Genomic DNA, 12,820 nt, shown 5'->3' with positions numbered 1-12,820 from the left:
CTGAGAAAGTTCGCATTAATAAGATTTAAATCAAACTTTTGTGTGAAACGCTTCATTTCATATATTGAGGCTATTCTTTGTTATTTTTCTCATTTTGACGAAGTGTGACCAAACTGCTTTAAATCTTGAATAAACGAACAACAAAATAAACCCCTTTCTATTTACGTTTATTCATTTACCCCTAACATTTCATCTCTTACTGTAGACATTTGCCTGTACCCTTTTACCCTTGCCCAATACTTTATACATTTAGCCCGTAACCTATGGTCGATATTCCTTTACCATCATTTCCCTTAACCATCTACCATTCACTTCGAATCTTATTCCTCTAAGCTTTACCTTCACCCTAAATACTTTACCCTCCGCTACTGAACACTTTTTATCCTATACCCTCTACATTACAGCCTATATCAATACTCTATGCCTATACCCAGTAAACATACATGTTGTCCTCCAGCTAAACCATCCACCCCTACGCAATAGGATAAAGCTCTTGCCCGTTTATTCTACATGATACCCTCTAATACTACTCTAGGCCCTCTTAACTCTCGGTGCTATACCTTCTGCACTTTATACCCTGTACCCCTGACCCTCAACCTTTCATACTTATCCTTTCATCCTACTCAAGTCTTTCTTCCTAAACCTTTCTTCCATTGTCTCTTCAAACCATTCATACCACCTCACAGTAACCCATAACCAAGCAGATACGGCAATGACAGAATAGAAAGCAATAAACGCTATTGTATTTATTGTATCTCACGTGATATCGAAGATGATTCTCATTTTATACTTATTGCCCATGTTTAACTGAAATCATAAAATACATGAAACGGTATTATTATATAAGACTAAGCATATAAAAGTTTATCGATATGTTAATATCATATAATAAGTAAGTATTAATTAACCTGGCTAATTTTATTGAACTAGAATTTATTTATAGAATGTCTTTAACTCAAAATTAATCACCAGTCATCCTCTGTTTAATATTCTTTATGTTTGTAACATGTTTGTGAAATCGTTATCTTGCTAATGTTGTTTCTTTGTGTATGCATGTATCATATTAAAAGAAAATATGTTATATTCATAGGATGATGTACTTTATACAAGTCGAAATAAAATGTTTCTTCTTATTAGAAACAATAGATAATGCGTATAATAGTAAGTACCCTGGGGTATATCAATATAGGGGCTATATTTTAATGATTTATTCTCTGTGTTTGTGTTATTGCAGGTTACTCGTAGGCAGTCAAACCTTCCCTAGATTCTTGTGGTTTAATGGAATATAATATTCAAAGACGGAAGTAGGACAAAGTATTTCAGACAAAAAGAAATGATATTAGCTCACATTCACTTGTGAGAGGTAGCTAAAAACTTGGAAAGACTGGACAATACAGTCAATTTTATTTTTACTAAAGTGTCTATGTGAATTGCCAGTTATCGTTATTTCCAGTTTTAGGCACAGTAACAGTTTCTAACACTATGTAGAAAAACTTTCAATATTTCAACCATGGATGATATTTTATGGATGTTTTACAGCGATCACCATAATCATACAACAGTTCTTCCCCTTCGTTAATGTCTCGGGAAGCGACAATTATAAGGTAAGGCTTGCCTTTATCATTAACAAGTTTTGGATGGCAGTTTCTGTTGGTTTTACTGTGGTTCAGCAGACGACCTAGTTTCCCACTTTCAGCTGTCGCGTCTATGCTGAAATATATTTAACAGAAATATTTATTTCTGAGTAATTAGTGCTTTTACGTCTAATGCGGAAGATTTTGTATTACCAAAAGTATTCGGCAATGTAAGTCGAATGAAAGACTAAATAAATTCAAATGTATATCTTTATACTTAATAATTATGTAACTACTAACGACTGCCTTATGTAATTTCACACATAGTATAAGTTTACATTATCCAGGCGTATACATCAACACTTTGAGTGAAAAGTCTAGGACAAGATTTAGGACTTAATGGTCTATAACATTATAAATACCAGTATTTCTTGTTCTCAAATTCGAAGAAGTACATGTAACAGCCTTTAGACGGATCTTTGGAATATTCTGCATTACGTAGTTTAGCTTCTTTTATACCGATCAAATCTCCGGAATATTCCACGACAAAATCACCATGTTGAAATTTTTTAGTGGCTATAACACCACGACCTTTATTCTCTGTGTGAACCATCTGAAAGAATACTATAGCTGTTGTTATAAAATGCATGGGTTAGGGTGTAAACATCAAAATTCGAATTTTTGACACATGACATACATACCGTGATAAAATCATCACGTTGCAAACATGCATTGGAAAGCCACACTTTTTTAAGTAACGTTTTAACAAGTGCTTTGGCACCGAGTCTCAACGTAAGCGTTGACTGGTGGCATTATTATGTGCGAGCGGTGGCATTTTAGCTGGATTTTTATCAGGAAAGGTAATGTTTTGGTTCGTAGTTTTTCCAATTTAAACGCTTTCTTATCGGAACTTGGCCGAGGATGAATTACAATGAATGCGCATTGATGGTGATGTATCAATACTCTCACATAGCTTGCATTTTTTTCTAACATTTGAGAAATAAACAGTAAAAACACTTATTTGGCTGCCGTCCCGTCATTTTTATGCCCCCTTAATTCGAAGAATAGGGGGGGGGGGGCATTAAGTAATCAGTGTGTCCGGAACGGAACGTCATGTAACAATAAAAAAAGATGGAAAACACCTTATGCGCGCCATATTTTCCCCATGTGCACATTGATTTCAAAATGCTTTGGCTGATACTTCACCATCATCAGACGGTGTGTCGCGCGCAAAACCTTGGTCCGTACCTCAAAGGTCAAGGTCACACTTAGTGCTTAAAGGTCATAAAATGGCATGTTACACCTTGTGCGCGCCATATCTTACCCATGCATATATTGATTTCAAAATGCTTTGGCAAAATGCTTCACCATCTTCAGACGGTGTGTCGCGCGCAAAACCCTGGTCCGTACCTAATAGGTCAAGGTCACACTTAGTGCTTAAAGGTCATAAAATGGCATGTTACACCTTGTGCGCGCCATATCTTACCCATGCATATATTGATTTCAAAATGCTTTGGCAAAATGCTTCACCATCTTCAGACGGTGTGTCGCGCGCAAAACCCTGGTCCGTACCTAATAGGTCAAGGTCACACTTAGTGCTTAAAGGTCATAAAATGGCATGTTACACCTTGTGCGCGCCATATCTTACCCATGCATATATTGATTTCAAAATGCTTTGGCAAAATGCTTCACCATCTTCAGACGGTGTGTCGCGCGCAAAACCCTGGTCCGTACCTTAAAGGTCATCGTAACACTTAGTGCTTCAAGGTCATTAAATGGCATGTTACAACTTGTGCGCGCCATATCTTCCCCATGCATACATTGATTTCAAACTCCTTCGGCATAATGCTTAATAATCTTCAGACGGTGTGTCGCGCGCAAAACCATGGTCTTTACCTCAAAGGTCAAGGTCACACTTGTACACGCCATATCTTCCCCATGCATATATCTATTTCAAAATGTACAAAGGTCTTGCACACAACACAATACAATAAAAATTACTGGGGCAGTGGTGTCCATCGGACAATTTCTAGTCTTATTATAAATTGATAAATTGCTGTTTAAAAGTTTCGTATTTTGGGCAAACTTGTATCATTTATTTCATACTTTTTAGTGGATTACCGTAATATAACGGTAGATTATATCCTGATAAACTCACAGTGAAAATTATTTATCAAATTATAATTTTCACTCTTCCGGTTTGATCTGTCCGAAAATATATCAGAAACTTATCCTTTGAGTATGAAATAAAAAGAAAATTTGTTTGTTTTAGTGAATGATTGAATATATTTCACCTCGTGAACACCAAAAGTTGTTATTTTCACTCGTAGCTGCGCCACTCGTGAAAATACCCTTTTGGTGCTCACTCGGTGGAATATAATACGATCTTTCACAAAAACAAACAATTATCCTCTATAAATTCATTTTTACAAATTGCTGACTATTGTATACTGTTTCAAAAATACATAGACCACCGGAAGCCCACTGTCGTCGGATAATGCTTTCTAACGTCCGGGTCGGCGGTTCACCAAATTTAAAGAGCGTAAGCACTAGCAGGTGGTGTTTTTCTTTTTAAAGTTATTTTACGAGTTTTAATGGTCCAACAGAGAACAAAACGACTTTTTATCATATAGTAATGTGTTTGGGAGCGTTTCCATCATTGTCATGGGCAAGGGGATGCAAATTCATTTAAAAAAATGTCTACGCATCAGTAAAATAACTCGACCATAGAGGCGTTATAAGCAGAAACAAATCATTGTCTTTAGAACTGTCAAAAAATGTAAAATTCCAATTAAGGCTGCGCCAAACAGAAACTTTTATACATGTGCCATAGAGAGTTTATTTTGGTAGGCAAAATAGATCTACATGTATTTGCCAAAATTAAATAATATGTGCACTGTTTTGACTGGTATATAAACGGAGGTCCATCTTTTTTGTGCTTAAATCAACTTAAATTAGACCTAAATCTACACGTACTTGTATTTTTTTTAATACGATATGAGTGTTTTATGAGCTAAATTCGTGTTTTCTGATTTATTTGATCTCGATATTTGAATCGCTCTAGAGTCTGGTTCCTAAGAAACCAGTACTGGTGCATTGTGAGAGGTAATGGTCATGATCCAAATATAAACTAGAATCGAAGACCAATCGGATAGATACCTACTAGCCCTCCGCTTCAGCTTTGTGCACAGTTTTACGAAAATGTAATTCATAAATTGGCATATTACAAGGTCGGATTGATACGTTTTTTTTTAAGTTTTTAACTTCCACATTAGACATGATGCTACACATATAAGACCAAAATAATAAACTGAAATCATGTACTAGATCCAATCTAGATCAAAAATGGGAATGACTATTACTGGAAAGCGTGCTCCGACAAATATCTAAAGACATTATCTTTCCCTTTTGGTACAGAATATTACTAGTAAATAATTTTGAATACATTGCAGTATATGTATCTCGAACGAAGGGATGGGTGGGTCTTAGTTGGGGTACTAGATACCTTTCAAGTTAGATTTGCATCTAGCGATTGAATTATGTTCTTTTTTGTCTTACATGTGTATCATCATGTCTAATACGGAAGTTAAAACATGCAGCACCGTATCATTCCGACCTTATATTAAAATGCCGATCTAACTTATATTTTCCCTAAATAATCCGAAGTAAATCAAGCACAAAGGTGTTGAACTTTAAGATGTCAGACTGGCAGGTCGTCGATTTGGGTCACGTTCATAACCTCTCATAATGCACTAAGGCTGGTTTGTTAGGAATTCGATTCTAGAGCGGTTCAACATCCAGCTCAAATGAATTGGTAAAAAGAAAATTTTGAAATAAAACACTCCAATCGTTTTAAAAAAATACAAGTAAATCTAGATCTAATGTAAGTTTATTTAATCATATAAAAAAGAAATCAGGAACCTAAGTTTATATACCAGTCAAAACTGCGCACATATCATTTAATTTTGGAAAATATATGTATATCTATTTTACCTACCAAAATAAAGTCTCACATGCATAAAAGCTTCTGTTTGGTATTGACAATATTTAACAGTTCTAAAGATAATTGGTTGTTTCTGATTATAAATTAAACACTCGCCTCTATCACCGAGGCTCAACGTAACCGTTGACCGGTTGCATTATTACGTACGAGCAGTGGCATAATGCGGTATTTTTACTAGGAATTGTAATGTTTTTGATTCGGAGTTTTTCCATTTTAAACTTTTTCACATTGAGACTTGGCCGAGGATGACCTACAATGTATGTGAATTGATGATGATGCATTGAAATTTTCATATCGCTTGTATTTTTTCTAACATTCGAGAAATATGCCGTAAAAACCACGTATTTGGCTACCGTCCCGCCATTTTCTTATTGTAATTGGATAAATTACTGTTAACATGTTCCGATTTTTTTCATACTTGTACCATATATCAATGTTAACAAATCGGTAAACGACTTTTATGGTTTTTTTCTTTTTAAGTATAGAGATTTCCGAGTCAGTGGTTCACCATAAACTGAGGTAACTGTTATTTTCAGCACGTCCATGCTCATATTCATATAAAATTCAAGTTTTTTCGCTTTTGTGTAGCTGCATGTCCGAAATGAAAATTTAATTCAGGACCGAATTTCGATCCCGATCAATTAACAATACATTAAGCACATATACTGGAACCCGTGGCCAAGTGGTTAAGGTGTCTGTTGGTCGGTCATGGGTCACGACCATGTCCCCTTCACATTGCACAAGTATAATTGGTCTAGCGGTACGTTTAAATTAGTTGAAAGCTTTCATCAATATCTACCTTTAAAATAGCATAAACTTAAATTTTGATTAAGCAAAGATAACCTCCCGTATTGTGCATAAGAAGTTTACAAGAAAAGTAAGTCCTTTAGACATAGAAAAAACAGGAACCTCACTTCATATACTACTCAGTACAGTGTCGTGTCTAAGGTTGGCAAAATACGTCTAAAATACTGAAATAGAGACTCCAGAAAAGACGTACAAGGTTCTTTTTGGCACGCTTGATTGAATGTATAGTTTTGCACTCCACGATTTACATTATGCTCATAACCACTCGTCTCCATGTTCGAGTATTTTCTTCAGTCTGGAGAAGTCACAGTTGTTGAAAATAATAATGCATGTGAGTTTGCCCCCACCCCACTCCCTTTCCCAAGTTGGAAACGCTTTCAAGCCCATGTTTATGACATGAAAAGGCCTTTCATTCAATGTCGAACCATGAAAATAACTAAGAAATACCACCTGCTCGTGTGTACGCTCTTTTAATTTCAATGAGGAACCACCGACTCGGACGTTAGAAAACATCTTCGCCGACGACAAAGGTTTTGGCAGGCTATATGCTTTTAAAACAGCATAAATCGGTAATCGGTTTGTTAACATAGATATATGGTACAAGTGTGACATTTACAACAAGAAAATGACGACACGGTATTTAAATAAGTGAAATTTGCCACATATTTCCCGAATGTTAGAAAAAAATACAAGCGATACAAAAATTTTAATACATGATCGTCAATGCACATTCATTGTAGGTCATCTTCGACCAAGTCCCAATAAGAAAACGTTTAAAATGGAAAAATTATAAACCAAAACATTACCTTTCCTGGTTAAAATCCCGCATAAATGCCACCGCTCGTACGTTTTTATGCCACCGGTCAATGCTTACGTTGAGACACGCTGTTCGGAACGTTAGAGGTTTTGTAATTTTAGTACCTCTTTGGAATAGAGTCAATATACCGAACCTGCTATTACTATTTTCGGTTGCCTTCTCTGCTATCAATGGCTCTTTTAAAAGTTTGATTAAATTTACTGCAGCAATCCTTAATTGTTGTGTAGCGCTAAAAGGTCTCGCTGATGCAATCTTATCTACATTTCTCGTGCATTATTATAATAAAGTCTATCCATACCTTGTCCTGCATAAGCCGAGCTAGCGAGGGTTGAGGGCGTGAAAGAATATGACTGTTCATAACCACTCAACAGGCTCAGTCAAACCGAGTGTGTTTGGACTAGATTTTAGATAAATTTCCTTTCAATAACAAATTTTAACATATACTGACACCAAAAACAAATTGCGAATATTTGATAATAGCTGGCGGTCAGTTTGAAGGAAACACAGATAAAAAGGTGAAAAAATCAGTGCGAATGTACGGAGGATGATCATTTTTCTAAATTCAATACCAAATTGGCATTTACTTGCTTTTAAACGATAGAAAAAATGCCCCTAAATCAAGTGCACAGTTTTCTTTTTGGTGTCAGTATACAGTGTATTTTATTGAACGGTGACTCAGTACATACCATTAGTCCATCCTCGCAACCAGTAACTATTTTCTTCAGTAGATCTTTGTATTTCTGATTCTGTAAAACAACCCATCTAAGTGTGAGTTTTGTTTGTTTTTAATAAGCCTTAATTTTTACACGTAAATGTACAGCTGCGTTCACTTATTAATATGACCGTGCGATATTGCGAAATTAATTGACACCTTTAACTATTTTAAAGAGACTCGTATCTCGAAAAATAGTCATTTAAATTTATTGGGATATATTCTATTTATAACTCAGTCAATTCAATAATCGTAATTTTTATATCTTAACTTTCAGGTTTTTACAGACTTGACTGCAAGCATATATCAATTGAACATTTTGATTGTTGTCAATGTACTTTAGAATATTCTAATTTTTGGGAAAAAGCTTCAAAAAAAGCTGATAAGCTTTCTGCTCAATCCTAGAATTGATTAATTTATGTATTGTATTTATATATGTCAATATGTTGAATAAAATATTGTTTAAACTATTCTATTGTCATCTCTCAGGTATAAATGAAATATTGAAGAGCAAAAATAGTGTCAATTGTACCATCGACATAATTTTATATGCATTTGGCTTTAAAGCTAAATTTATAGTGCAAACTCGAGTTTGAAGCTCAGCAGACAAAAAATCATCATTAGGCTACTACTTTAGTTTCTACGCAAACAACGGCCACTTTTTGGACCTACTTGAAATAAATACCCAGAAAACGCGTAAATATAAAAATTGATACAATCTTTGAGATTCAAGATTTCGTGTATACCCTAGAAACTACAATGAAGCCGACCAAATGATTCATTAGTGCATGCTATCCGTGAAATTGAACTTTGAAAAATAGTCAAAGGTGTCAATTAATTTCGCAATATCGCAGGGTCATATTAATAAGTGAACGCAGCTGTATATGATTAAAGCATAAACATACAAAATTATGAACACACATATGGGCTAAAATGGTCAGAATCAGCCAGAAGTAATGCCTCGGTCACAAAAACCTACGATGTCCGTACGAGTTCTAACACTTTGTACAAGTCTTCGTTTTTAGGAATCCTTAGAAGCTCGGCGAAATCGAAGTCTGTGGTCATAGCTCGTACGAGCCCCGTACGATCTTTAGCGATGCAATCGCAAGACATCCGTATGGACATCGCAAGGAAGTCGTGCGGAGCTCGCACGGAGCCCGTACGATCCCTATCAACTCGTACGGAGCTCGCACGGCGCTCGTACGGCGCTCGTTAGGCACTCGCACGGTGTCCGTACGGTGACTTTAAGTTACGAATGATATTTAAAAAAAGTGTATTTATTCAAGAATGAATTGCATTCCTTTACAAACAAATTATTATCAAAGAAAAAAGCACAAATTGTTTGCATTCGTATTTCCACAATTTTGATAAAATAATACGCGTGAGTTGACCGTACGTTGCTCGTACGAGACCCTTGTGATAGTCGTGCGAGCATCGGTAAGATATGAATTTCTCAAATATTCGTACGGACCTCGTACGATACTCGCACTGGCTCCTCCGGACAGCGTACGAGTCTCGCACGATGCTTTTGTGAGCACCGTACGAATACAAAAATATTTACGAGCTCTTAGAGAACTCTGGAGCTCGCCGAAACATTTTCGCCGAGTTCCCGAGTCCTCTACGAGTTCAAAAATCCGTAAGAGGGAGGCTCGTATGAGTTAGCGATGTCCGTATAGTATGCCAAAAACCTATTCGTACTAAGCTCGTACGGAGCTCGTAGCGCTTTTGTGAATGAGGTATAAGTAAGTAATCTTCTGAGGGTGCTTACACAAATATGCAGAGAAGAATTAGAGTGTGTCATAATATAAACACTCGCATACGTACTGACATTTTATCTTCCTATTTCATTGTCAGGTACAGAAATAGCTCTCCCAGTATAATTCGGCAACTACTTTTAAACATCAAGTTTACCTGCATTTCTATGCTAATCTTCCTCTTACTTCTTCGTAATGGGAATTGGTCTATGAAAAGTGATTCTTCATGTGTTGTCCTAAAAACATAAATATTGTTCCGAATAATATATGCCTAAGTAACTTTATTTCATTTACTACAGTGTATGTCTTTATTTGGCCTGAAATGCCCATGTTTAACAAACAACTAGAAATCTGGACTGAAGTGGTCAGGGTTATTAAAGTTATTATGTCCCCCAAGCCCGATGCATTTTGCTCTTGTACTTTTCATCTGTTTGTCGTTGTCGTGGTCGTTGCCGTCGTCTAAATGTCACAAATCGCGTCCGTTCAATATCTCCTATACTATTCATAGGATTTTTATGAAACTTGGCACAAATTTTAATCACCATAAGAAGACGTGCAGAGCAGAACCTTTTTCCTAGCTCCAGGGTCAAAGTCACACTTCTATGTCAAGGTTCAAAATAGGGGGTTCCACGCCATATCGCCAATACTACTCAAAGGATTGTGACTTAACTTGATCATGATGAGAGGATGTGCAGACGGAAACACACTTCAATGTCAAACGTAGAAAATAGGTGTTTCTGCTTCACATCTCCAATACTAGTCAGGGGATTTTGACCAAACTTGACACAAATGTTAAGCATCATGGGAGAATGAGCAGACGAAAACACCCTGTTTCCTAGCTCTAAGGTCAAGGTCACACTTGAATGTCAAACGAGAAAATGAGGAATTCCTGCTTTATATCTCCAGTACTACACAAATGATTTTGCTAAACTTGACACAAATGTTTCGCGAGAGGATGTGCACAGGGTAATTCCCTGGTTCCTAGTTCCAAGGTCAAGGTTACACTTCAATGACAAAAATAGGTCTTTCTGTTTCATATCTGAAATACTACACAAACTATTTCTAATAAACTTGGCATAAATTTGTGTGGCTTTCAAGGGTTATTAAAATCCGAATCAATTCCTGTGTTAAATACATGCATGGGGGGACATATGTATTTTATTAAAAACAATCTCTAATTAAAGAAAAAGGGTACAAGGTTAATAGGTGTGAGTAAATATCATTCAATTGTGATCACTAAATACGAAAAAGATATTGCACAAAAGGAAACATATTCTAGGACCTTAGGAGACATTTCATATCTTTGGATACAGTGTGACAATTAAAAGGTGACACTGAGAGTACGGGTTTACGGGTAATTGCTGACGGACTGAAGGTAAAATTATGGTTATGGTTAAAGATTAATAAAGAGGAGTGGCTGGTAATGTAGCAAGTGCAAGAGGTCACATATATTTAGGAAAAAGGATAAAGTATAACTTGAAGGAGTGAGAATTGCTGGTAAAAGTATTATGTAACTGTAATGGTAAAATTTCAATATTATAGAAAAGAAAAAATCCCTACGAAAATTAAGAGGTGCACACGTTCATATCATTTGAAAGATCAAATCTCATCAATAAATCAAATACTTTTAGTATTAGGTGTGTCATTAATCAGAGACGGACGAATAAAAACATAGCCACACGAACAAAATGAGCATAAAATATAGAGAGGTAAAGAAGTGCCATTGAAATGGAAGAAGTATGATAAAACAGAATGGGTAAGTGTCAAAGGGAATGACATAAAAGGGAGGGTTTGTGTATAAATATAGGTTTAGTCCGGGGGACATAATATATAAATGGGAGTCCCAAAAGGTAATGTTGAAGGGATAGATGTTACGGGATGAGGGTAAAGAACGAATGGATAAGGACAAATTGATAACAAGAAATGGATAAGGCTAAAGTGGTTATTGTTATTAGGTCAGAGTTGCAGACTGGTTATGATAAGTTTTAATTCCTAATGTTAGAACCAATTAATATTAATTATATATATTGTATTTTGTTTTGATTGTGTTTGGTTTTACGTTCGTTCAACAATCTTTCAGTCATATACGGGCGGGTATATTCCTAACCATCGTCCCTGGGAGGTACCAGTACTAGACTCCGATCCTCCGACACAAACTACCAAGTTTTCTCACATAAACTATCATGGTCTGTAGCAGGGCTCGAACCTATGACCCTCCAGATGTGAGACGATTCAGTGATTACAAGTCAACGACTTTAACCATTGGACCACAGAGGCGGTCCACACACACACACACACACACACACACACACATATATATATATATATATATATATATATATATATATATATATATATATATATGTATATATATATATATATATATATATATATATATCCTTAGCAAAACTTCTAGATTGACCTCAGATATAAATTAACATAAACCATTTATACAAAACTCGACCAATTGCATTTCTTTATCATAACATAATGAATATATATGACATGTTTTCGCAAAGTTTTGATAAAATTCATTCGTAAACAGAGTCAAAATGCTGACATGAATAAGCATACCCCTTAAAAACACAAAAAGTCAAATCATGGGTTATCCATAGTTATCTCGATGAAATAAAGCATAGATCGCACGTATGCGTATGGATGCTTTCATAACATCGTATCATTCTTTAAGTATCATTTAAAGCAAAACAGTCTTTCTAATATCTCATACGCATGCAAACGACTATTGTGCGGTCTATATGAAAGGCATGCGTTGCCGTTTACCCAGGTCACTATGGATATACTCAGAAATGATTTTTGTGATTTTTAATCAAAGGGTATGTGCAGTAAAATTAGCATTTTGGCTCCATTTGTCAATTAATATTATCAAACTATTTCAAAGAATGCAAGACGTGCTTACTAAATTAGGGTTATCATACATTGATTGGTTGTGGTAAAATGATTGTATTTTAATTAATCTAGTTTAAACATATTTATTTCGAAATATGCCAATCAAACAGTACATATATACAATTTTTACACAAATACGAAAGGGATTGGAACGAAAGAAATACTTATAAAGTTCCTCTCCCTATTAAGCTACAAAATTTACATATAAGGTGGCTAAGACACTACGCTAATAGTTTTAAAGTTATG

General features: G+C 35.6%; 1 protein-coding gene across 1 annotated transcript in view; it reads right to left on the bottom strand.

Moving 5' to 3' along the window:
• Window positions 1-1,496: 1,496 nt before the first annotated feature.
• LOC123547644 (uncharacterized) overlaps window positions 1,497-12,820 on the bottom strand; it is a 60,042-nt gene continuing 48,718 nt past the window's right edge. The window contains exons 9-12 of the mRNA XM_045334904.2: window positions 9,825-9,903; window positions 7,888-7,947; window positions 1,997-2,187; window positions 1,497-1,710 (exon numbers count right to left, since the gene is read on the bottom strand). Coding sequence (XP_045190839.2) covers window positions 1,497-1,710; window positions 1,997-2,187; window positions 7,888-7,947; window positions 9,825-9,903 — 544 coding nt within the window. The remainder of the gene's footprint in view (window positions 1,711-1,996; window positions 2,188-7,887; window positions 7,948-9,824; window positions 9,904-12,820) is intronic.

The sequence above is a fragment of the Mercenaria mercenaria genome, chromosome 9 (assembly GCF_021730395.1).
Source record: "Mercenaria mercenaria strain notata chromosome 9, MADL_Memer_1, whole genome shotgun sequence".
NCBI lineage: Eukaryota > Metazoa > Mollusca > Bivalvia > Venerida > Veneridae > Mercenaria > Mercenaria mercenaria.
This window is presented reverse-complemented; position numbering and strand designations above follow the sequence as displayed.